General features: G+C 40.3%; 1 protein-coding gene across 4 annotated transcripts in view; it reads right to left on the bottom strand.

Annotated features, from left to right (window-relative positions):
* The window catches only part of NTRK2 (neurotrophic receptor tyrosine kinase 2), a 359572-nt gene that overhangs the window by 138055 nt on the left and 194136 nt on the right, over positions 1 to 27381 (bottom strand). For 3 of the 4 annotated variants that reach the window (XM_024252096.3, XM_054520116.2, XM_054520115.2), the window contains one exon: positions 24810 to 24998. In XM_024252096.3, the coding sequence (XP_024107864.3) occupies positions 24810 to 24998 (189 nt within the window). Of the gene's footprint in view, positions 1 to 14408; positions 20534 to 24809; positions 24999 to 27381 lie in introns of those variants that run through there. The other variant, XM_009244553.4, reaches the window with a different exon arrangement.

Here is a 27381-nt window from a genome sequence, read left to right as displayed (position 1 = left end):
CTAGGACAGTAAATATTGAACTGCAGTTTGTACTTGAAGTGTCCTGTTTTCTTCAGCTTATTCTGAAATGCTTCTAGAAATGGATGGACTGATGATGCACTGACAGGGAAATCTTAATTGTAGAATCCAGGTGGGTAGATGGGTGCCCACTGAAGAATTCTTTTACTCTTCTGTATGTTTGAAACTTTTTGTTAATAACATATGGAGAGTGGGAAGCAGAAATTCAATACCAGTCTTTAGAAGTCAGGTTTCAGAATTGGCAATGTTAGCTTTGGGGACATGCCACATGGAATCTCTCACACAGGTTTAAGATGTGAGAGACAGAGCTAAGGCAATCAGGACAGTGCATATTTTCTGTACTTTGCCTATGTGGAACCTACTGCTTGGGGCCTCTCTCTGGGCCCTACAGGAGTGAGTGTAATATACAATCCTGTGCAGCAGCAGAGCTCAGATAACTTAAGCAAGAAAAATGTCCTTTGGATAATTTGCAGACTTTGGCCTGAAACAAGGGCAGATACATTTAGATATATGATTTGTTTTCCGGCTGCTGTGCTATTTCAAAGTACCCTTGTTACTGATTGTAGTGAACAAACTCCTCCACCCTTAGGGAAATAAATCAGACTGGGTTACTAAAACCATACCCTGCAGCTCTCCTAGCCTATATCCATCTTGATATCATACCGGCCTAAGTTCACCTCTTTAAAAAAAAAAAAAACAGTTTTAGTGTGACACATGCTGGTAAAGATTTTATTAAGCTGACTATATTAGCTGAGCCAAGCAAATTAAGTTACATCCCTGGACATCTTAATAAAACAGGGTCTTTCCCATACTTCTCTAGGTTCTAATTTATAACTTAATTCTACGGGTAAAGGATGAAAACATAGACATGAACATCAATAAAAATCACTTGTATTTAGCTTTGGGATTCAGTCATACATGCACACTAAGTGAGATTAATATGTGGACTAACCATCTGTATTCTACTCTCGTCCCAGCTCCGCCCTACTGGGTCCCAAGACCTAACCTTTCAGCTGAGAAAAGAAGAAAATCCTGGCACTTACTTCCCTAGTGGCATGTCCACAGTAGTGTGCCAAGGTAAGCAAAACCATGGAATGCATATTGCCACAGCTTATACAAGAGTTCGTTTTACTTGACTATTTGGGAGAATATATTTTTATAACACATATACAATATGTATTCTGGAAGAGTGTGCAAAATTCCCATGTTGTATTGCACTATTGCTTTGATGGCCTCCAATGCACCGTGTCTTCCTGTTTTCATGCTCTCGTATAATCTCATCACTTGAATCTAGGCTATTTTAACCAAAAGAATGCAGGGAAGGTGAAACAGTGCTCATTCTAGAACCTAAGCTTTCAGAAGGCCTGGCACTTTTTTTTAAAAAAAGCTTGACCATCTTGAGTCCTCCACGATGTGAAGAAGCACAAGCATCCATGAGAACTGGGTCCCTTGGCTGACAATTCCAGCTGAATTCCCGGCCAGCAATCACCAACTATTGGTCATAGGCAAGAAACCATTTTGGACTTTCCTATCAAACTGACACCACATGGTGAAGTAAACAGCCAGGTTGACATATGGGACTATGGGAAAAGTAAATTGTTCTTATTTTAAGCCACTAATGGTGGGGTGGTTTGTCACACAGAATTAGATCACAAAGCATATGTTTAAAATAAAATCTGAGATTTCAAAGATATATTACAATTGAAGAAAGCACCTTAGAGTTATACTCTCAGACTTCTGTCCGCCAGTCAGTACTTCAATGAAGATGACTGAGAAGCATTTCCTTATAATTCACAAGAAGATAATCTCCCAGATTCAGGTGTATTTCTTTGTCGTTATATAATCCAGGGTAGCCTTGTGTCCTAAGTCTTTGTTCCATTACCACAGATAAGCATTTTTTAATCACGGCATTCATCCCAAGGTGATTGCTAATGGGATCCTTTGAAGATATTATGGCAGTAGGAAGATGGAAATTTCATTTATATCTCACAATTTTCTCTAGATCCCTTAATTACTTTTCTTTCAAATTACTGCTTCTGTAACTAGGAGATTTCATTCAAATGGTCAGCTATAACTGATCCTACAGGATGAGAAAAGATCAAGAAAGTCCAATGTACATTTTCCCTACCTGGGACAAGCAACCTAAAGCCAAGGCTAAGAAATGGATCCTTACCCCAGCAGTTCATCAAATGGCCCCTTCATAAAAAAGATTCTGAGTACCCCCTATAGGTTAAATCTCTAATTGTAATAGAATCAATTAGCCCCAGTCTGGCTCTGAGCCTGTCACATGAGGATGGTAAGGGTCACAGCCATTAGCACTGATCAGTCACACCCATGGACCTGCTGTCACCCATCACCGCCATGTTTTATTGAAGACCTTAACAAGAGGTCCTGAGTTATTAGTGACCTAGTGTGACCTAAGGTGAGGGAGGGGGAAGTAAAGAGGAGGAGAGCAGGACTGACAGCTACTGACTACAACATGCCAGGCATCATGCTAGATGTATGTGTATTGGAAATCCCTGAAGATGCAAAAGAACTAAAGAAGTTGGGCATTCTTATCCTCATTTTACTCATGTAAGCAAAGTGCTAAGTGCAGCAGCTTGCTCTTAATAAGGCCCCCAAACAGCAGACATTTACATCTTTATAATGCTGCTACTACCATTTTTCAGAATGGAACCTGAGGCTGATTGAGGTTGTGTGACTTGCCCAGGGCCACATAAGAGTAGAAGCTGTGAGGCTAGGATTAAAACTCAAGTCTGAGGCAACTGTCTCGATACTGGTAATAATGATGGTGGTGTCAGGACAATTTTTTCTGAAAACTAAATCCTAGTGAAGATTGAATAAGTTATACTTTTAGAATATGCCACCAATGATATGTCATGTCCACATTTAAAATACAAAAATATTGGCCAGGCACAGTGGCTCATGCCGGTGATCCCAGCACTTTGGGAGGCTAAGTTTGGTGGATCATTTGAGGCCAGGAGTTTTAGACCAGCCTGGCCAACAGGGTGAAACCTCGTCTCTACTAAAAATGCAAAAATGAGCTGGGTGTGGTGGTGCACACCTGGAGTCCCATCTACTCTGGAGGCTGAGGCATGAGAATCACTTGAACCCAGGATGTGGAGGTTGCAGAGAGCTGAGATTGCACCATTGCATTCCAGCTTGGGCAACAGAGTGAGACTCTGAATCAAAAATAAATGAATAAATAAAAAATAAAATACAAAAGTATTTTTGAGTCTTACTTAAACGTATCAAAGGTATTTTAGAATTACAGAAAGATTTTTTAAAAGTGTTTTTAAAGAGCCACTTTTAAAAAAATTGCTGTCATTAATAAATAATGGGGAAAGTTTGCCAATGAGGCAATTAGCCAAAAATGAAGGCTGGGCTTCCCAGAGACTTAACCTAAAGCAGGTTGTGTGACTTGTGATTTGTCCTGATCATGGACTCAACGCTTTTGCTATTATGGGTTGAAGCAGGTCTCTGGGGTCAGGTGAACTTTATAATACGTTGAGTACTCTAAGCACTGGGTCCAACCTCTTAGAGATTTTTATAGGATTGGTGACCAGTGCCTGGTTACAAAAAGGTAAAGACAGAAGTCCCTGGGGTGGCTTTGAGGGCAGGGAACCTGGGTTTGAGTCTCTTCTCTGCCACTTTTTTTTTTTTTTTTTGAGACGGAGTGTTGCTCTGTTGCCAGGCTGGAGTGCAGTGGCGCTATCTCGGCTCACTGCAACCTCTGCCACCCGTGTTCAAGCGATTCTCCTGCCTCAGCCTCCAGAGTAGCTGCGACTACAGGTGCCTGCCATCACGCCCAGTTAATTTTTTTTTTTTGTATTTTTAGTAGAAACGGGGTTTCACCATGTTGGCCAGGATGGTCTCGGTCTCTTGACCTTGTGATCCACCCGCCATGTCCTCCCGAAGTGTTCTCTGCCACTTTCTGCCTGAGCTGTGAGTCTGTTATTTAAACTCTTCAAGCATCCCTTTCCCCATCTATAAGAAATTGCCTGAAGGTGAAGTTTAGCTGAGATAACGTATGTGGAAACACTTAGCAGATGGCAAGTCTCAAAGTTTTCTTTCTCCTTCCCTTTCCAGAACTGGTTAAGTTCTCAATGCTCATCTCTAACATCTGAACCCAAGAACCACATTTTTATTCTGCTTTCTTTGTCCTGGCTGGCTTTTTCTTCCATTATTAACTATGTGGAAAAAAAATATAAGGCTGGATTTGTTTTGTTTTCTGTTCCACTCTGTAGTTTATCCAGACATTGTGTACCTTTAAAAAAAATGGGTTTTGTCATCCCTTGTAACATTTATCTGAATTTTAATCAAATAGGACAGAAAGTAAGATCATGTGTCACTTTTGTCCCCACAACATCAAGAAAATAATCTGCAACCTCAATTAGCACTAACAAATAATCTTCCCTTTAAGGAAAAAAAATGTGGATCCAGCCCTTTTGTAGTTTCCCAGTTTAAGAGATTTTTTCACAGGGGTCCGAGCCAGAAAGCTGAAATCTACGTAACAAAGTCAAGCTGAGAATGGATGCCGCTGGTCCTGCTGGAAATGGCTATCTGCTGTCCCTGGAGGCAGTGACTGTTGGAAGATGGTCAAAAAAGGAAACAGCATCTTGGGCCACCCTCTGGACTTGAGCTGATCATTGGGGTATTTGGTCTTGCTGCATGAAGAATCCTTACTACAGCTTAGTATAGTCAAGCAATGATATAAAATCATTTTCTTCTAGAAACTCACATCTTTTGTCTCCGAGGCCTTTAAAGGCATCATAAGTGATGTTAGAGTATATTTTAAAAATTTCTTTGAGAGCAGGAAATCTTCCCCTCCAGGGGGTACTTAATTTCTTGCTAGTCACTTGGAGGTGAGCAGGTCTTAAGGTCTTAGGCTAGGTCCATGCCACAGGGGAGGACAAAAGCTGATGGAAGATAACCGTAAGTTAACCCCCAAAAGATTCCTTGGCCCTGAAAACTGACCTACAGAAAGTGTCTGGCTTGAGGGGATGAGAAGAAAAGGAGCAACACATTCATACTTGGTTATAAAATACCAGCTTGGGCCTTTGCGAGAACCCCTTACATTTCCTGAAATATTATAAATTATCCTGAAATAAAATGCACGAAGAACTGCCACAAATCATTGATTTTTTTTTTTTCGGATGAACCACATACTTTCCGCCCAAGCAAAACTTATTCTTGGGAACGGAGTCCAAGCCCACGCTGAATCTTATCTTTTGTTCAAACCCCACACTTGTTTTACCCTCAGCGCGTTTAGACAGAAACTGATAGCTAATGCTTTTCATTAAGCCAGTCAAGAAAAACTGCTTACCAGGTTTTACTCCTTCATCAGCCTGACTAATTACACCCATTCACTGTTCCTTTCATACAGAGATTTCAAATTCCAACTCTCAAAGACACACACCACCCAAGAGACATCTGCTTCCTGGCTTGCTCTGTCTCCTTTTACATTACCCAGTGAAAAGTATTTGGTGGCCCAGAAAACACAAGCTAAGCAAAATCTAGAAGCAAGAACTGGTTTTAAGCTGATGAGGGGTCAGCTCAAGGAGAAAGTGTTGACATAAAGGTAACAGGAGACGGTGGGATAAAAAAGCAGAAAAGAATCTTCTCATGCAATATATTCAAGGAACGGCATTAGGCGAACAGACTCTAGTGGCAGGCCTCAGATACCACTGTGCAGCAACAGAACAGAAAAAGAGAATGTGCCTGTGTCACTAAGACAAAGACTCATCTGAAACAGTTGGAGGCCCCATGTTAGATCAGGGGCTTCAGGGAATGGCAGTGGCCCTGAGCTTCTGTGATAATTAAGGCTAGACTTGAATACCCAAGCCTAGGCAGTGCCTGGGTGGCAATTACATTTCTCCAAACCAACACATGTTGGGCATTAAGGAGGTGAGGTGACCAACAGCTCCAAAAGCTTTGGAAGCTTCTTCCCATGGGATCATGGTCCAAACTAAACTGTTGCCTTCCAGGAAAAAATACAGGAAGACAACATCAACCTCATGAAGAGTTGTAACCATTACTTCCTCTTTGGGTGAATTTCTTTGTGTGGCACTGCTTTACCTGAGTCCACAACAAATTCTTCATAGGGGTCTCATTGGTCACATATATTTATACTGGTCACACATTTCATATACCTATGAAAGTATATAGTCTTGACCTAGAGAGTTAGAAATCCCATTTCCCATCTACAGGTGTTCTGTATTCTCTAAAGTTCTCTTTCAGTTAATTCTTTTTTTTTTTTTTTTTTTTTCAGACGAAGTCTTGCTCTGTCACCCAGGCTGGAGTGCAGTGGTGCAATCTCAGCTCACTGCAACCTCTGCCTCCCAGGTTCAAGCGATTCTCCTGCCTCAGCCTCCTGAGTAGCTGGGAGGTTACTCAGGCGCCACCACCACACCAGGCTAATTTTTGTATTTTTAGTAGAGAGGGGGTTTCACCCTGTTGGTCAGGCTGGTCTCGAACTCCTGACTTCGACCTCATAATCCACCTGCCTCGGCCTCCCAAAGTGCTGGGATTACAGGCGTGAGCCACCAGGCCCAACCAGCTAATTATTTTTTTGGTGAAAACATAATAGTAACAAAGCACAGAATTCTTCAAGATGGCAGTAGGAAAACCATTTTGAATACTGGATTCCAATGAGTCTCATAGGAAATAGACCTTCTTTACCTTCTTTTCTTTCAAAGTTGCCCAAAATAACTCTGTTTATTGTTTCAGTCTAAGGGTTTTCCATGTGTTTGACATGATGCTTCTGAGGATTATTAAAAGAAAAAAAAAGATAACTTCTATTCTGCTACACATTCATTTTATGTACTCAGTTTATTACCATACAAAGAACACCTGATGCAGTTCCCATTTAAATGGTGTCTTTAATATAAAGACCTGCTGAAATTGTGTTTGTATGATAGCCATTCTTCAAAAAAACACGTAATAGCTGGAGACTATGTTTCAGGGTCTCGATCTCGTGATTTAGCACTTGATTCTTTTAGTGGTTGGTCATTTGAATCTCATTTTCAAGGGATCATCTGAAAACAGGCCTCTGGTCTTTCAAGTTTCTGATTAGTGAAGCCATGCTAAATAACTTCTGATTTACTTAAATCACAGAGTGCAGAATTGAGTAGCCTGGAGGGACTTCAATGATTATCTCTATCCTAGAAAGTTATAAAGTATTAATTAGACCTGGAGACATATTTCAGACTGGCCAATGCCCTACTTCTTTCTACAGCCCTAGGCTAACTAGGGAGCAAAGAGACTGAGTTTTCCATCAGTTTCCTTGCCTCCTGACTATATCCAGTACATATTTTACATGTTCTACTCTTAGTTTAGTGGCCTTTTCTTTTATGTTTAATATTGCGAAAAGACACATTGATTCTCAGAAATGCAAATAATAGTGTGGTTGCAAAAAACCCTGGTTGCACTGATACATATTAAATAAAGAAAATATTTAAAATCACTCTTACAGGCACTACACACAGTATAATTAGTGTTCAGCATCTGTGATAAATAGTGCCTGACAAATTGTTCAAGCATCGTAAGCACTATGAGAAGACAACAGTTTTATTAAACACAGAAAATTGTATTTTTCCCAGTGGTTGTATTGCAAGATAATGAACTCTACAAGCAGCGGCAGAGATGCAAATTCAATTTTGCACAAGACTCACAAACGTCGTGATATATTATGCCAGTGGAGACACAGCCTTCGTCTAGACAAAATGCAAAAATGTCCTCATGTTCAGTAAATGCGTATAATTAGGAAAATATGAAGAACAGCTAATCGTCGATGTTGCATGCATGTCTGCATCTTCCATCTTCTTTTTTTAAAAAAAGTCTAATTGAAAGTTGAAGGTCACTCTTCTAGGTTGCAAATTTCAGTTTTTCAACTTTCAAAAAAAATTGATATTTGTAAAATTAGAAGGTGCCCTAATCAGGCCTCCAAATTTTCTAGCTCTTCGTTAAATTTTTGCTTTCAACTGAGTTATATGCAAGGGTTTTAATTTATAAGAGCAGGTTTTATTATACAAATAAGCAGACACTGTCTGAGGACCAAAATTGAAGCAGCTCTGATAGTTTTATTAATTTATTTGATTTACTTCTGGTTTCTCTTACCCAATCTTATTTATGTCAAAGTAAGTTGAAGCAGAATTCATTATGTAGTGAAATGCAATTTGAACACTTTTCATTGAAACACAGTGATTCAATCATTTCTCTCCATCTGTCCCATTCTCTTCTTACATTATTTTGTACAGATCAAATCACATAAAATGAAATTCCAAAAGAAACTTAAGAATTTGCAAGGAGGAATAAAATGATGTCCCAATAATTCCTTATACTAAGTACTAAATTATACAACCAACATTCTGATAATTTGACATTATTATAGCATATTTTCTCTGAGAAAAGTCAACTAGGTTAGTGAACTTGAATTTTGAGAAAACTTTTGATGCAACTCCAGTTTCTAATTATTTTGATACCGAATTATTAGAAGGATTGAGCCTAATCTCACCCAGTTTGGGCATTTCTGCATTTTGCTGATTATATAGATTTAAAAAGTTGCCAATCCTTTTCAAATAGTTAAGCTTAGGAGTTTTGGCATTTTAGCAACTTTATGAAGTGTTTGTGAAAATATCAATCAGTAGATTCTTCTCATCCGCCATTTGGTGACCCATGTCAGGTGTATTGTTGGTGCACAGAGAATCCTTACCTCATGAATGGATCAAGTTCCATGTTGATTATGCAAAAACAAGAACCATGGCCTCATGGAGACATTGCGCTTGTCATTAGAATGACAAGACCATCCCTTAAATGCCTTTTCAACTCCTGTTCTACTATACCCTCAAAACCACAATCCCTGTGCCCTAAACCCCCATGAGTGAAATAGTTCCATGTTTTAAAACCTAAAAGAATTGTACTGCAACCAGGAAGGGTAACCAGGTATCAGCAAAGCCGGGAAGGCTAGGAAAAAGCTTACCAGCAACCAAGGTACAAGCCTGTCCTCAGGGAGCTTGACACCTCACGTCACCTTACCCAGCTTCATGGTCCTTCTGGATGAGAACCTTCCACAATGGGTCTAACCTGGAACTGTGATCCCCAAACTCTTACATTTATCCTAATCATCTGGGGGCTTTTTAACAATGCAGATTATTTGGCCTCACCTCTAGCCACTCAGATTTGATAGATACCAGTTTGGATGCAGGGATTTGATTCTTAGAAAGTATTTCTAGTAGGCCAGGTGTGGTGGCTCATGCCTGTAATCCCAGCACTTTGGGAGGCTGAGGCGGGCAGACCACCTGAGGTTAGGAGTTCAAGACCAGCCTGGACAACATGGTGAAACCCCATCTCTACTAAAAACACACAAAAAATTAGCCAGGTGTGGTAGTGCCTGTCTGTAGTCTTAGCTACTCAAGAGGCTGAGGCAGGAGAATCGCTTGAACCCAGGAGGCGGAGGTTGCAGTGAGCCGAGATCGCGCACTCCAGCCTGGGCGACAAGAGTGAAAACTCCGACTTGGAAAAAAAAATAAATAAAAGAAAGTATTTCTAGTTATTATAATGCGCGCACACACACACACACACACACACACACACACACTAGAACAAAAGAGATGACACAGTGAAAAACACAGGTCCAAGAGCTTTTGCTTGCTGACAACGGCCAACAGCCAAGTGGCTTGCTACCAGACATGGGGTTAAGGATAAATAGATACAGATCTCCTCCAACAGTGGTGTCCTCCAGCTTTCTTGCATATTTGAGAAAAACTAAGCTGAGCAAAGCCACAAATAAAAGACCACCTGGTAACTTGCTACCATCACCTTCCAAATCACCTTGGCCCTTGGCAGTGGCCAAGGGGTGGCTCTCCATCAAAGATGAAGGACTTGAGACTCTGGCCTGGCCTTTACCATTTGGAATCATACTCTCCCTTGTTGTCAATTTTGAATCTAAACAGTGTTTTATAGTATGGGAAGAAATTTCAGGATTTAAATGACAGGGAAAATGAGAAAGTTGCAGATACCCATCTCATCAGTTAAACTGGCTGCATTTCTAATGTAAACTGCCTCAAATCCATTGTGGGTCAGTGTGTGAGTGTGTGTTGGTGGCAGTGTGAAAGAAGCCTGGCTTGATGGCTAGACAGAGAGATGGGCACGAATTCAGTGTGTGCATTAAAAACCGATGCTAGGGTTTGGGTATCTGGGTTCAACTCCTAGCTCTCCTGCCTAGTAGCTGTGTGTTCTTGGGCAAGTTGCCTAATTTCTCTGTGCCTTACTGTTTTCCTTCTGTGTGATTAAAGCAACAAGGATACCCACCATATGACTATTGTGTAAATTCAATGAGAGAAATATGTATATTTCCATTAAAACTTCAGCATTAGGCCTTGTGAGAAATTATTCTCTCATAATACAAAACATAAAGCTTTAGCATACCTGAAACCCAAGTTACAAAACCAGACAGGAGAATTCTCAAAACATAAATTACTTAGGAGGTGGGACAGAAAGAGCAAGAGAAAAAGCTTCAAACCCAACACTGAACAGACATAGCAATGGGCATAGCTAATATGCAATTCAAAAGGAAAGATAACCAACCTTCTGCTCCTACCAGAATCATAGGCAAATACTAGAGATGCCTGAAGCTCAATGAAGTAGAGATGTATTTTCTTCCCAAAGCTACAGTAAGATGACAGGCAAAGTAGATAAGATCATCCATTCCTTTGTGCATTCAGTTTACTACGTATTTATTATAAACCTACAATGTCTTGGGCACTGTTCTAAGAGCTGGAGATACCAAAGCACTTGTTTGTTCGTTGAACAGACCATGATTCAGAATTTACAAAATTGCCAATAAGTATTTATTTCCATCTGCAATTTTTTATATCAGTCATTGACTACTGCCACTGAATTCCTGGTGAGACGTGACTTCCTGATTACACGTTCATCATCCAACAGAGACATACGACATATACCCTGAACCTAATCTGAACTTTCATTCCTACCCTTGTTGTCCCCTCCTCATCCTGGAGTTTTATTGTTAAAGGTCCCAGACAGTCTTATTAGTCAGAGATTTGTTTTATCTCCTCTCGTTGGGAAAATTTTCCATACTGGCAAATGTTTCGAGATTCATGCAGAAACATACACAACCCCCACCCCAGGGAAAGCAAAGGACTCATCAAATTCTCTGTTTGGAAATATTTCAGCCCCTTTTCTCTGAAGTCACATTCTAATTAGTTTCTCCAAACCACTCTCTGGCTGCATCTCCACAACCCCAAAGGGCTGGCCACGCTCTGCAGCTTTGTAGCTGATAATGCATGGAGGTTCAGCGGGCTTGGAACTCTCTAGTAAACAATATTTTGAATGTATTTTATTACTTGTCACAATGGACTTTGAACTACATTTGAATAATTCATACTCCAAACTATGGTCTTTTCAAAGTTATCAAGATAATTAAGAGAATAAACATTGAGTCAGAAAATAATTATTCATTTTGGCTAACCTTGCCGTTCTAACTCATCTGCACTTACCAAGCCCAGTAAAGAAGTGTTGTATGATGTTTTTAAAGAACATGTGTTACTCTCCCTATTAAAAGACTTATATGAGATATTGGTCAACGTGTGTGTCTGTCACAAAGTGCTCAAGAATATCAGCTCCTTGATATCTCCTGACTTTATGAAGCACGTAGATGCAGGCTTGGAAGAATGCCACGTATGAATGCCAACTCTTGTTTTTAAAATGGCTCTCTAAAGCATAAAGATCTATAGAAATTTTGACTCCATTCAATTAGCCAGTTTGGAAACATGGACCTTTGAATGGAAAATGAAGGAACGAGTTGTAGAAGGTGAGCCAGAGGAGTACTTGTCTGTCCTCCACGATGCTCATAAGATTGGCATCAAGGCTGGTTCCCCATAGGATGCTGAAAAGAAGGCTTTACTAGCCACTGTGTTCCCTTGGCCTCCTTGTACGGGGTGACCCTGCCCAGGAGCTGTGGGTTCTCACTCCTCCCAGCATTGCCTACAGAAACTCAGCAAATATGTGCACCTCATTGTGCTCCCAAACACAGTTGGCACACTTTGAATTCTTTTCTTGGATATCAAGTTCACCTAGGAAATCAGATATGCTAATCTCAGAGGAGTGAAGCCACTCAAGAAAGAGTCTGAGATCTATGGTATAGCTTGCTTTTTCTAGGATTTTCTGAACTAAAACTAAAAATGTAAACTTTTCAGAGAGGGCTTGGCAAAAGAAAAAGTGGAATTTTACATAATTTTAATTGGCAAAAAAATAAAAATAAGGGATTTATATTCATGATCATTTAACATTTCTTAAAGACACTACTGAGAGAGAAAACATCACAGGCCAGTGAGCCTATATCAATCATTGTACCATAGATGGCCTGGGCTCTGCCCACTGGCAGGTTCCTCCTTCATCAGTAAGTTCAGTACCCACCATGTGGACACTCCTCACCCTTCAGATCCGAAGGTTAATACACCCTGGCATACTTGATCACCCACATGAAAGGGGCAATGCCACACTACAATTCCTCTTGCTGAGTTAGAAAATTGCTGGGTATTAATTTGGAAAGGATGAGCAGCACTGGGCTAGAAAGAGTCCTCACTTTCAGGACGTCCACCTGGGCTTCAATAACAACCCCTTGTTCAGGATGGAATTTGCATTTTCCTTTTCCTCCTAACCTTTCTGAGTCTCACTTTTCCCATCTGTAAAACAGAGTAATATCTATACTGCAGCAATTATTAGGATTTTTTAAATGTGAAAATACAATCCATGGGGCCTGGCCCATAAAAAGCATTAGGTAGGAATTATCTAAAAATAGAGAATGCAAATATTACAAAAAGATCTCGTGGCATTAAGAAACTGGCTGAGTGAAAATGGAGTATTTTAAATCTCAAATACTGTATCTTCAACTTAGCAAATGTATCATACATCTCCAAATGTGGGGGACAAAAGCAATATAGATTTTTTTAAGAATTCCACTTATTTTTTAAAAATTTTATCCATTTTTCCCCTAGATTATTTCTCAGACTTACTGAGTAAGTCCCCTGATCCTCCCTCCTGTCCTTTTCCAAAGAATCTATCTCTCTTTGTCTCTGTCTCTGCCTCACTCTCCGTCTCTCTCTCTCTCTCTGTCTCTCTCTCTCTCTCTCTCTCTTTGGCAGCCTCATTCATTTCCTCACTCTGGAGAGTCACATACAACAAATAAAAATTTTAAAAATGTAGTGAGAAGATGAGCATGCACTTATCTGCTATTTCAGTAGATAGCACAGGATGGTTACTGCTGGAGATGCTGAGGCTGGCTGAACAAAAGGGAGACAGGGGACTGCATCTCCAAGGGAAGATGAGGCAGTGAGGAAGGACAATTAGGCCAGGAACTCAGGAAGTATCCGAAGACTGACAGATAATCCACTGAGAAGTTTATGTACACATAACAGCTTTGCAAAGGCCAGAGGTTTACACAAGATCCAGGCCAGAAGGAGCCCTGAGGCCAAGGCCAAGGCTAAGGGGAGTGAGATTCTTGCTTTGTGCACACAATTTAAGGAAATGCTAAAAATTCAGTTATTGAGATAAATTATATTAAGTGTAATGCAATAGTTCTTGATAAAATTGAATGCAAATATTTGTGCTTAAAAAATATCAGAATTTTTTTTTAGACATAGTCTCTCTCTGTCGCCAGGCTGGAGTGCAGTGGCATGATCTCGGCTCGCTGCAACCTCCGCCTCCTGGGTTCAAGCGATTCTCCTGCCTCAGCCTCCCAAGTAGCTGGGACTACAGGCATGCACTACCACACCCAGCTAATTTTTGTATTTTTAGTAGAGACGAGGTTTCACCATGTTGGCCAGGAGGGTCTTGATCTCTTGACTTCGTGATCTGCCCGCCTCAGCCTCCCAAAGTGCTGGGATTACAGACGCGAGCCACCATGCCCAGCCAAAAATATCAGAATTTTAAGGAAAGACAGGATCTGACCCTGAACTTGTAGGACAAAGCTCACTCATCTTACACTCATCCCAGCCCTCCTGGGATGATGCTGGCTTTATTTAAAATTTTGATATTTTCTTCATAGATCTTTTGCATTCTTTTTTATCTTTTAAAATGTTGCATGAGTATATTATTTATCTTGAGTACTGACACTTTTGGCGTCACTTTAAATTCTGTGCCTTAAGTGAGTGACATTCTTGCCTCACCCTAGTGCTGGCCTACCTGAGTGAAGGAGTTGCTTCGAGAAAACCCAGAGAGGCTATGTTGGGGCAACTGGGGAACCAATGCAGACAACTTCTAGAGCTCTGTTCGTGGTGCCTTGAGGAATCTCAATGTTGAATTATATTCTCCAGTCTATGTAAGAAAAAGTATTAGCAGGTGATGAAAGTAGGCAACAGAGACCACAAATATGACACTCTTGTCTTTATTGGTATATGCGTTTGGCTCTGAATGATCAACTACATCACAAATTCCAGTACAAAAGATCTCATTTTTGGATAGATCATATAGATAAAGAATTCCAAGCTCCATTGGTCACTCATACATACACGTGGGCAAGCCCTGGAGTTTCTGAACATAGGAAGAGAATGCAAGTCATGTGTTAGGTCCACTCTCTTGCATGAAATCTGGGAGAGGGAAATAAATTTAGGCAACATTTAGCAATCAACAGAACCCCTTCCCTATCCTACCACAGCCCAACATGGTGCAGCAGCAGCAGGCTGAATGGTTGAGACCAGTGCAACGAGGTGGCAGGAAGTGCCCTGGTAGGAGGGGGGTCCTTGGCCACATGGGGAGCTTACAGACAGAATCACAGTAATACACAGATGTAGTGCCCATTAGCCAGCAGGGTTTCCTTGAGGAACATCTATCCATACCCACCCACTCAAAGTCCCCTCTCTCCAAAAGTAAATAGATGGCGTGGGGACCATATGAACTAATCCCCCAATCCAGCAACCCTTCACATAGCTCTGCCCTCACACCAAAGCTCTTCCTCATACTGAGACAAGAGGAGGCACAAAGGCCCTCAATGACATGAATCCTCAAAGAGAACAAAAGAGGGCACTGAGATGTTAATGCCAAGAACCATGCCCATGAATCAGCCATTAGACTCAAATCTGGCTAAGATCCACTTTACTTAAAAACTCAGGATGTAATATGTAGGAAGTGGCAGAGCATATACACAACCCGAGAGGGAAAGTGTGAGTGATTCAGGACATGAGTGATGATCTTATTCAGCCTGCTACTTGGCCACTGTCTCCCTCCCCAAAGCTCAGGAGTTTGGAAGTCAATGGCATAGCTATGTATCACCAATATCTTAGTAAGAAAATGAGTGTTTTCCTCTTTGAAATCCAATGTCCATAAAAATCTAAGTAGAATTCAGTGAAATCAAAAATCTCACATGTAAAAAGAGGAATTTTGCCATCAACTCAAAACAAAGACTCCTAAGAGGGAAAAAGACAAACTAAATGTATACATTCTGACAGCACTTGGGAAAGAAAGGCTAGCCTTCTAAATAAGGCTCAAGCAGCTACATGTATTGATAATTGTTTCTGTAGATATCAGGAAATGGCACTAATGAAATTAGGAACTAGGAAGAAATGTGATCATTAGCATCATAGTTCCTGAACCCTAATACATACGGAAAAAAAGGGGAGGATGGAAAAATCATGTGGGTAAAGATATTGATGTTTATGGAAGTAAAACCAAGATAGAGAAAATGTGAGACAGTTAGTCCATCAGGCTCAAGTACTCTATTAATAAAAGGTAAGAACATGAGTTCTGACCCTGGGTAAAGCAGTTAGTGCCTCTTTATTCCTCAGTAGTAGACTGAAGACCAAATGACTTGCAAAAGTAAACTCTTTGGGTGTTGCAGGGAAGGGGAGTAAGTATTGAGCATGAAAACATAAATGGATCTGAAAATTAATCATTCCTGTAGGAAAACAATTCAGGTGGCTGCTTAGTGGTGCAATCTCTGCTTATTTTATAAGCAGACATTTCATGTAATCTCTAGTAAAGGCATTCCCTAAAGTGGAGACTAGTTATTTTGATATAACTGCACACTATAGGGCTTTATCCTGTCCTCTCTATATCAACCACTTTATTGGAAATTTAGGAATACGGCACTCAGTCCAAATGCCATTATTATCTAAGGAGGAGCTTGGGTTCCACTTTAATGCACCCAAAAGTTCAATGGCATGGTTAAAAAATGTGTTAATTAATAGTAACAGGATAAAAAAGAATACTGATGTCTACCCATATACAGCAATGAATAAAAATAATATATAGAAACTAGGATTATATTATTGTTTTCTTTCTGGGATTCCCCCCTGACTTTGGTTCTGAAATCACACATATCTAATCTCTTACAGCACAGGAACTTATTCATTTGAACTCATTTTTAGAATCTCCTAAACTTAATATTACTGTGCAAAATATCAACACTAACATATTATTGGATGTCATACTATTGATAGAGGCCTCCTTGCCAGAACCCCAGTGTAGGTCTAGAGGCCTGAGACATCAGGAGAAGAAGGAAGGCTTTCATGATGAAAGATCCGGGGATCACTGGACAGCAAACTCCATCAAGTTTAAGCAAAGCTGGGAGTGACCAAAAGGAGACTCCAGCTCATCAGAGGTCCTTGCACAGCCAAGGGATCCTCAGTGGAAGAGAAGGCATCCCTAAATATCAGGAAATGTATGAGATGTAACTAGCTTGGCCCTTTAAGATCCAGCATACTCAGCTCTTTGAAAGGAGCTAGGTAGGGTGAAGAACTTGGAGGCAAAAAGTGATCATCTGCTTCAGTTGAGCAATAAACTGCATTTGGAGTTATCTGGAGTGATGACCCTAAATGAGAGCTCTCAGCCTGCCTTGTCAGAACAAGAGAACCTCTCATTTCCTGAGTCTTTCCAGCACATAACACAGGCCTCATGTGCTCTATGATACTTACCATATGAGAGTCTGACGTGGCCAGCTATGGCCAGACCCCCGTTCTTAACCCCTGCACATCCCCAAGGAAATACAAAATACAAAACTGGGAATAATACACCCAATGTGCTTCCTACACTCTGTGCGGCACAATCTCCCCAAAGTGAGCCATTACTATAGAAATATTAACAGAGTCCAGCACAAACAAAGGCAAGGACACATATGGTCAGACTTTATATTACAAGAGATTAAAAGGATATCCACAAGACTAGAAAGCCACATATCCAAATGACATCAGTGGTTAACTCTAACTGGTGGAATTACATGGGACTTTTCCTTTCATCTTCGTTTCTTATGTTTTCCAGGTTTTCTACTATAATCTGTATTATTTATTCTTATTTTAAAATACCCATTTTAGGGCACTTAAAGGCATTTTGGGTGAGGAAGACAATCCTATCTTACCAGCAAAAATCATTGGGCCTATACCAACTGGGATTGACCAACTCATTGCGGTCTGTTTAGGACTGTCCTGGTTTTAAAAATGAAAGTTTCACGTAGCAGGAACTGCCTCAGCATTCTCTCACTGACAGGAAGCAAACCCAAACAAAGGGCAGAATGGATTCATCTCCTCCTTGGACTGCTCTCTCAGTCTCAGGGGGCAGTGGCTCTTGCTTCCAGTTAGGGGCTGAGTCCAAGGAGAGATATTCCTTTATGTGGCAACCAGGTTGAACTAAGAAGTTGCTCACTCCCCATTTCCTTCCTGGCCATGGGCTAGAGAAAGTGTTTCTTCTCTTGCCATTCAAGAGAAAGAAGAACAATCAAGAAAAACTAAACAAAAAGAAACAAAAACCCACTACAACCTCAGCAATCAACCTCAGAGCAGCATCACAGCTCCCCAGGAAGGAGACCTGGCATGACAATTAATCTGAGAAGAAGCCCAGCTACGGTGGTTACTCTCACAGGCTGGCAGAATTAGTAAAGACAGAGAAAAGCTGCACTTCCCAGGGAGAAAACCTTCACTTTGTTATAATAGCTGCCGTAAAGGATTGAGCCTCACATCTAAGAAAAACTCCGGTGGTGCCATCTCTACTTAACCAGAGGGAGCACTCAATTGTTCAAAGCACCTGGGTAGCAGGAGCTTCTTAGCAACATAGGAGGCTACTCTGCAACTGTGTTTGCTCAGCTGGTCCTGGTCCACAATCTACTGGCACATGCAAGAGTGGCCAGTCCGAAACCAAATTGGGGATGTAGCTTGATTGGATTCATCCTGTTGGTACACACACTCCAGTCAGGCTGGGCCTTGGGAAATACCCAGAACAAATACATTAGGATCCTCCATCTGCTGGGATGCTTCTAGAACATCACTGATGCTTTGGTGAAATTGGACTGAAATGTCTGATATGCGCAGGATGCAGAACTCCATCTTGGTTGGCCGATGATAAGGGAGTAAACGCAGTCTTCAGAATATCACTCTGTCTCCCTGACCTAAATCCATAATCTTTATTTTTGTTTTTCTTTTCAGACACCAAGCTTAGGACTGGAGTGTTTCCTCTAGGAGGTCTAGTATACTATAATCAGGTGATATTTCTTTTTTGATAACAAAGAATAATATTACCCAATGGTCAGATGCTAAAAACATGATTTTACTTCACTGTGAGTGTGCTTGAAACTGGTTTGCTAACAAATCTTCATCTCAGTGCAGCTCATAATAACATGGCTTACATTTTAAATGTAATTATGCAGCATGTATTCATTTCCTTTCTTTTAAGAAACTCAAGTTGCTTCTTTAAAGCATTATTTGATAGCTTCTTACCATCTCCTTTGAAGTTGAAAAGGGAATATGATATCAAATTGTTGTAGCTAGCAATGGGGGGGGGGGGGGGGCGTGGCACTGAGAGGGGGAAGGAATTGTACTGGGACCTGCAGAACAGCAGCAATGTGCCATGAAGGCTCCCACGAGATGAGTCGTCAACCCAGTGTGCCATAAAGGAAGCAATTTTTAAGGATCCTAAAATAACTGCATTCTCTGTCCTAATGCTCGTGCTGGGCAGAATGGACTTAGCTTATTTTTAAAGTGCAGGCCATGGCCTTCCAAGGCATACAAACAACTCCCAAAGCAGCCATTATTTGGCCAATTAAACAATTAGAAGAAAATATACTTTTGAAAGACAAAACATTAATAGGCAAAGTACAGAAGAAAGTGCTAAAGCAATTGTTTCTACCCATTTTTCAGTCCTATCTCTGACCATCAAAATGGACCATGGTCATTCGATTGCACTGAAGTCTGCAGATAATCTCTGGTAACTCTGAGGGGCCCCGCACTCTTTGATCTAATGAGCTTCTGGGGTCCTGGATGTCATTCAGAATTTTTGCTCATGTGTACTCAAAGTAATGTTGCAAATATGTTCAAAACCTCTGCGGTTCTGTGAAAAATATCACCTCCATCCTTTCCCCTTATTGGTAAGACAATGATGAAGTGGGCTGTGGCTGTTGAGGGGAGCAGAATGGGTGCCTTGTGTGATAGCTTTAGCTACTGTTAAAATACTCCCTCCCTTTATAATGTCTTCTTTCCTCAGGCCTGGCTGGTCTATGAATCTGTGCTTATTTACATAATTGCCTAGTAAGCATGTGACCACTAGGAAAACACATACGCACACACAAACACACATATACACAAGGATACACACACATTAACTATAATAGCTGGAGAAGTATGGCACACTCTGGAGAAAATTTTTAAAAATCCATTTCATTGGAAATGGAATTAAATTGAAAAAAAAAAGTCAGAATACTTTATATGCCTCTGTCACAGGGAGTTACTAGCCCTAGGCACATGAAGAGGGCATGCTCTGCAAGTACAAACACATCCAGGTACATATTTAGAGACAATTTTAAGTCGATTTAGGCCTCAAGCCTAGGACCCTAGCTAATTTACAAGGCTGCTCTAGGGAAGACAGAATTTTAGGGAGGACATCTATAGTGTTTGCTCCGACGGGTCCGACAGGAGAAAATAAAACACACTCCCACCCTTCAAGAGAACCCAAGATTGATAATTTGGGGTTTTTGCTGGTTAGTATGTTTTGTTTCTCTTTGTTTGTTTCAGCTCAGAAGGTGTGTTTCCATTGTTCCCTGTCAAAAACTTTCTCAGCAGTCAAGGAAAGGAAAGCAACACAGCCGCCCTTGAGCTGAGTTTGTAAATTTTACTGGGAAACCACCCCATGCTGTCAGGTGATGTGGTGTTCAGACACGTCTAACCGAGCTAGTTGAATTAAAGACCAACTCCAGACTTGATGTTGCTGAGCTCCTCAGCTCCATCTTGCCATCCTGATTGATCGAGGAGATGGGTCTATAGTTAAAGTGGCATAGTACTTTGAGGGGTTAGTCATTAGAGCACACTGCTTTGTCTTGGAAAGGCAACTTCTTGCTTGGCTAGGTTATGGAAGCTAAGGAGTGACGTCAAGATGTTGTCTGGCCAGAATTTGCAGATAACCATAGAACTCTTCTCCTCCATCAGGCATGGATTTAGCCTCCTTTAGTTCCTGCAGTGACACAGGAGCCTCCAAATACCAAATTATTATCAGGCGATCTTGGGGGAACCTCTGGGCCCTGCAATAAAGTAGACAGACTTGCTATTGGAAAGTGCTTGGGAGGAATTCAGCCCTGTTCAGATTGCTCTACAATCCTGCAAACCATCTCTGGACTTTGTAAATGAAACCCTCATATCACTCCAGATAGTGAAAACATACTTCAAGGGATATAATTGATCACCATCTTTCACTTAAATGATTTTATGCATCATTTTAAGAAGTCGAATTTGATCATGTTTGTTTATTGTTTTGTTTTTAAAGCCAAACTATGCAAGTATTGAGCTTGTATCACTCTGGACAAGCCACTTCTGAGCATCGTTTATAAAATAAGGTGTTTTTATTCATTGATCCTTCAGGTCTAACTCAGAGTATCACACCCAGGTGGTGGACTGTGAGCCAAACCCGACTCACACTGATATATTTTTATTTATCTCACCTGGTGTCTTAAATCTTGGGGAATCCACATAAAATAATAAATGCCTGTTTTCTCTGGAAAAATTAGAGTATCTGGCAATACCAGGCCCATACTCCAGCATGGCCCTCACTACCCCATATCATTTTTCTTTCAGCCTGTTTCTTGCATTGACGTGCCTGATCGTTGTTGGTAATTGGGGTTTTGGACCCGTGCTCTAACCTATCCTATTGTAATGTCTATCACATTGCATTATGATTATATGATGATCTAACTATTGGCCTTGCCAGTGAGACTCCTTGAGAGCAGGGAACAAGCCATCATTTTCAAGAGATCTCTCATTCCTAGTATTAAAAGAGTGTTATAAATAAATATTTAATGAATTGTCTTTATTATATAAGTTAGATTCTTAAAATTCCGTGAAATGAGTAAGATCATACATATAGATCTTACATATATTAGATTCTTACAATTCAGTGATCTTTGTAAGACCATATGTATATTCTAAAGTCAACATCTTTGAATAGCATGCAGTTTTAGGAAAGAGAAGTAAATAGGCCAGTTTTTGGCTCAAGTCTCTGATGGATCCATAAGAGTAGTGATATTGTACTGTCCATATGATATTATGCTTTAAGCACACTGAAAGTGTTCTAAACTCTCTCTGAGATCTTCTCAAATGTTTTTATCATTGCAACTTCTTGAAAGAGCCCTTCTTTAGAGGTTCTTTAAAAGCTCACTTGTAAAAAATATTCAATGGGGCTCATGCCTGCATTCCCTCCCTTGGGAGGCCAAGATGTGAAGGATCACTTGAGTCCAGGAGTTCAAGACCAGCCTGGGCAACATAATGAGAACCATATCTCTACAAAAAATAAAAACAAAAAATAAAAAAAAATTAGCCAGACATGACGGTGTGTACCTAGAGTCCTAGCTACTCAGGAGGCTATGTCAAGAGGATTACTTGAGCCCAGGAGTTCAAGGTTATAGTGAGCTATGATTGTGCCATTGCACTCCAGCCTGGGTGACAGAATTTTATATATATATATACACACAACACATATACGTATATGTACATGTATATGTATATGTACATATACCTATATGTGTGCATATAGGTATATGTACATATACTTATATATGTGTGTATATATAGAGTACATGTATGTGTGTGTATATATATGTGTGTGTGTATATATATATATATGTATAGTCAATGGGAATTATCTAATTGAAATCTAAGTTCTCAACATTTCATGGGCCTACAGCAACAGATTCATCTACATGTCAGGTCTATACATTTTGAAATATTTTAATTTCTGCATGACTACAATTAGAATGTTCAAAGAAAAGATTTTTTGTCCAAAGTCTATTTCTGCTAAAATTGTTACCTAAATCTATTTAAATTGGCTAATATATTGTTAAAAACATGTCTAATAAATAAACAAATATGTAGGCAAGTTTGATAGGAATAAAAACAATGAAAATGATTATGAGTCATCTTTCTTGTTACATATCTGCTAGCAATTAATATTTCAGTAATATAAAGCTACATCTGGTCAACATGTGGCTGACATCAAAGGTACACCACGTCCTGTGCTATGAAGGAATGGTTCAACAGATAAAGATCCTGCTCTCCAAGAGCTTACAATCTAACCTAAAAGAGACTGCAGAAACACGTGAGAGTGCTCATACTCACTACTTAACAAAAGGCCACACATACACCGAAGATAAAGGAAAAAAAAATTATGAGATAAAAAATGACATTTACAAAAGGGTGAAGGGAAGGAAAGAAGTAAATTGCTTCTTCATTCTCATTTATTTGAAAAAGGATTCATGGAACATTTGTGATTTTAAGTGTTCTTAAAATCATGAAAGAGTATATGTGACTTGTTGCCTGGAAAAATGAAAATCTCTTTTGGTATATGGTGTGGAGTGACTGAGGACACTAAGCTGGGACATTGCGGTTGGGTGCAGGGCCTAGCAAGACTTTATACGGAAGGAATGACCAAATGGAGGTTGGCCATTTGGGTAGAGGCCAGAAACTGACAGGAGGCACAGAATGACTGAGCCACACAATCAAGACTACTCCAAAAGGAACCCAAACCTTTGCAAAAAATCTCCACAGACTCCAGATTAAGGAAATAACCTTTGAAAGCTTTCTTTCTGGATTTCTAAGGGAAGAAAGCACTTCCAGCCATGTAGCCCACTTTTGACTACAGGATCTCATTTGTTATTTTGTTTGTTTGCTCTCTTGCTCGTTTGTTCGATTTCTCTTACTGCACTTGTTGGGCTGATCAGGTCTACTTAATTACGCAGCTTTATCTTTCCTCCCTCCACAAAGGAAAGCAACTTTTTGAGGGTATGTTGATTTTATCAGCCTCAATTATACTACAGCCTCAGGCTAATTGAAATGCATCATAGCCTGGTTCGGGTGGTGACTGAGGTGTCAATGTCAAAGTACTCTATTCCTAGGGAGAACAATCAAAATGATGACAGATGCTCCCATCACAGTATCCTGCTTAGTCTTACTCCTTATTTGACAGTTCTGTGTACAGGGCGTTCCAAGGATCTTTGGAGGAGGCTCATCCCATCAAAGAAGGCACATTTTAAGCAATGCCTCTACTCACCTTGTTCACACCACAATGACAGTATTAAGATTAATAATACCTTAATTTCAACTAATACCTTTTATTTCAAGGAGCTCAATATTCTTCACACATTATTCTATTTATCTTGTCATGTTACAGAGTCAACCAAAATCTCTGGTGGATTCCAGTCTCACACATTAAAAGCTCATAATACTGTTCTTCCTAACATTTAAACTCATATCCAACCTTAAACATGCCTTGGGATAAATTTGAGTGAATAGGATAAAGTTACAGATATTTCCTTATATATGCACAGATCTAATACTCACTGCCAAGGCCCTTCATCCCATGAAAGCTCTCGACAGAGAGTCAGCCCCCAAAGCCTAATCTTGCAGTAATCCTCTACCTTACCTCTATGACAAGGTAGGAGAATGGTATTTAAGACGGGATAGGAACATGCATGATACCCGCTCCGTAGTGGCAGGGAATCTCTGGGATCTGGGCCACCTGACATCATAGCCCTCACGGCCCCTTATTCACATATGAAGGAAGGCCTGGAATCAATGCCATAAGACTGTTTGTCCACTGTGGGTTTATTTTTTGTTGTCTTTAAGGCTGTGCTACACGTTTAATATTGGAGCAGTGGTGCAGAAGATAGCACAAAAGGCCCTTAGAAAAATCTCAAGCTTGCTAATGGAGATTAATGGGTTGATTTGGTTTTGAAAAATGAAAGTCAGTGTACTTAATATGCAAATCATCTGCTGCCATGTCTCTTTGCTATTGTGGCAACACAACAAGGCCTCATGCTGGGAACTCAGACTGAGCAAAGAATATAGGACTCCCCAAACTGATACCACCTGTGGGCAACACAGTGCCTTCCCAACTACCTAGAGTGCATATTTCAATTACTTTCAATAGGCTAAATTTAAATTACATTCATTGCTTGTCATCTATAACTGATATATGTGCATTCAAATGACACTTCTGGTTTCTGTCTCTCTCTTTTTCAAGATAAGCATGCCTTGATTCCAACTTCACATTGACAAATGGTTTTGGAAAATAGATCCCAAGAGAGTCAGTATCTGCCCACAGTTCCCTTCCCAGCAGGAGACACACCCGGAGAATTCCATAAGCAACAAACTAAAGGATCTATTCCTGGGCCAAAAGCTGCAAGAATCCTTAGACATTTCACTGCACCCTGTCCCCCGCCAGTCATCCCTATCAGGGGCTCTGATAAACACTCTGGTTGATACAGCTATGCAGCAAATGGGACAATAAGTATAAACAGCTGTACTTACATGTGTCTGGCTTGAGCTGACTGTTGGTGATGCCAAAGTACTGGGGATTTTCTATGACAGGGATCTTGGTCATTCCAATAATGACAGCATCTGGGCCACCTTCTGAAGAAGATGGAGTGTTACTCCCATTGGAGATGTGATGGAGTGGGCTGGCAGAGTCATCATCATTGCTGATAACGGAAGCTGGGCCTGGAGATGGAAAAATATATATATTCTCCTGTAATCAATGGCTTTATTGAGCTGTAATTCACATACATAAAATTTACCCATTTAAAGTATACAATTCAGTGGGTTTTAGTATATTCACAGAGTTGTACAATAATCACTATAATCTAATTGTAGGACATTTTCATCCCCCAGTTAGCACTCACTCCCCATTTTCTCCACTTTCAGCCGTAGACATTCACAGATTTACACTCTATCTCTCTGGCATTTCATATGAATGGAACCATATAACATGTGGTCTTTTGTAACTGGCTTCCTTCACTTAACATCATGTTTTTAAGACACATCCACATTGTAGTATGTTTTAGTACTTCCTTTCTTTGTATTGCCTAATAATACTCCATTGTGTGGATATGTTGCATGTTATTTATCCATTCATCTGTTGGTGGACATTTGGGTTGTTCTGGCTTTTTGGCTATTATGAATAATGCTACTATGAACATTCATATACGAATTTTTATGTGGACACGTGTTTTAATTTCTCTTGGGTGGAATTACTGGGTCATATGGTAGCTCTATATTTAACATTTTGAGGAACTGCCAAACTGTTTTCCAAAGTGGCTGCACCATTTTATATTCCCACCAGCAGTGTATGAGAGCTCCAATTTCTTCACTTCCTTCTCCTGTAAGATAATATGTAGCTTTCCTCTCTGTTCTATGATTGTCTCTAGAACACTCTGTCATTGAAACTCTCAACGTGAATCTGGGATTCCTATTTCACAGAGCATTGAAAGTTGTTCTGGGAATTTCAGGATCTGGGTTTCCTTTCTCCACCCTTTGGACAAGTCACTTACTTCCTTTGGACCTCTACATCAACTTATATGCAAAATAATATTTGCTTATTTTATGACATTAGAACGAGATTAGTAAAACAGGAAAACATATTATAAATTTAAATATGCTTCATGAGTATGTATTACTACTAGGTATTACTAAATGAACTTTAACTGGTAGACCAGATATACATTTGACTGTCCTATGACTACATTCCTCTTTCTTCATATTCTGTGAGTATCTGCACCACTTTTGTCTACAAAATACTTTTATAACAATAATGGATCAATCCCATGGCAAAGTTACCTGCTTTGTCTTTAGCTGTAATGCTATTTATAGAGTCATAACTTGGTGTCTTTATACCAAATTAATAATCATAGCATTTTTTGTACAAGACAAATTTTCTAGCCCAAAGTCTCAGAATATATATGCTCACACATACAGTCCACTGTATCTTGTCTAAACAATTTACCCATTAGCCACTAAACTCATACTGTTTGCAACCAAAATTAGATGCACAAAGATAAAGGTCTACGTGAAAGCTTCAAACCAATGAAGACGGCAGTGGCTCATGACAGGCACTGTCTACGTGGGAGGTGCACAAGATATGTATTACACAGGCAGGGTCCCATGGAAGCAGACCACTGACCCGACTACTGGCATAAGCCCAGAGAAGGAATAAAGAGAAAAAACAATAGGGAGTGAAAAGGCAGAATCAAATGCCCAGACAAGGCAAATGCCATGCCAGGGAAATGTCTGAATTGCTACTTCCTATGCAAGGAAATGTGCTTTCTTCCAACCCCCCCTACTAAATGCATGTTTCAGCACTTCCATCCTTTACCTTTTCCCTCACACTTAACTATTTTAGTGAGAAGCACAGCAATTCTGAAAACAAAAGTTGTTTTGTCATCCAGTCTTGAATCCCCTATGAAATATAATAATATCTCATCCCCCAACCTCCAAGATCCATTTTTCCCCCTCATATGGAGATTATCACAGTTTGTAGTGATAACAGTTGGACATTCCCCAGCTAAGCAGTGTCTTAAACAAACTATGCAGGAGACAGCCAACTGTTATTATAGGTAATTTTTAAAGCATTCTCTCAAGGGGATGTGCATTGAAGCTGCCTTTAATGATGCACTCCGGCTCAATTCTGCAAACAAGTCCTCACACAGCCAATTTAGAAGCCACACAACACTCAAAAGCAAAGGCAAACCCATCAGTTGTGTCCGTCTTGTGCCTAGCTCACCTGCATTAGGATACAGCAGAAATCCTGCCAAGAATAACTACAAAGACAAGTTCTTTCCAATATTCCTAATCATACCTGTTCTGCTACTTGCTCCCTGACAGGCCTAGATCATCCAGCTTCTGGCCAGCAATTAAAAATGAAGATGTGTTGGCCGGGCGTGGTGGCTTACATCTGTAATCCCAGCACTTTGGGAGGCCAAGGCAGGCAGATCACGAGGTTAGGAGTTCGAGACCAGCCTGGCCACCATGGTGAAACCCCGTCTCAACTAGAAGTCCAAAAATTAGCTAGGTGTGGTGGCACACACCTGTAATCCCAACTACTCGA

Source organism: Pongo abelii, chromosome 13 (genome assembly GCF_028885655.2).
Source record: "Pongo abelii isolate AG06213 chromosome 13, NHGRI_mPonAbe1-v2.0_pri, whole genome shotgun sequence".
In the NCBI taxonomy this organism is placed as follows: Eukaryota; Metazoa; Chordata; class Mammalia; order Primates; family Hominidae; genus Pongo; species Pongo abelii.
Note: the sequence above shows the minus strand (reverse complement) of the source record. Positions and strands in the feature narration are given on the sequence as shown.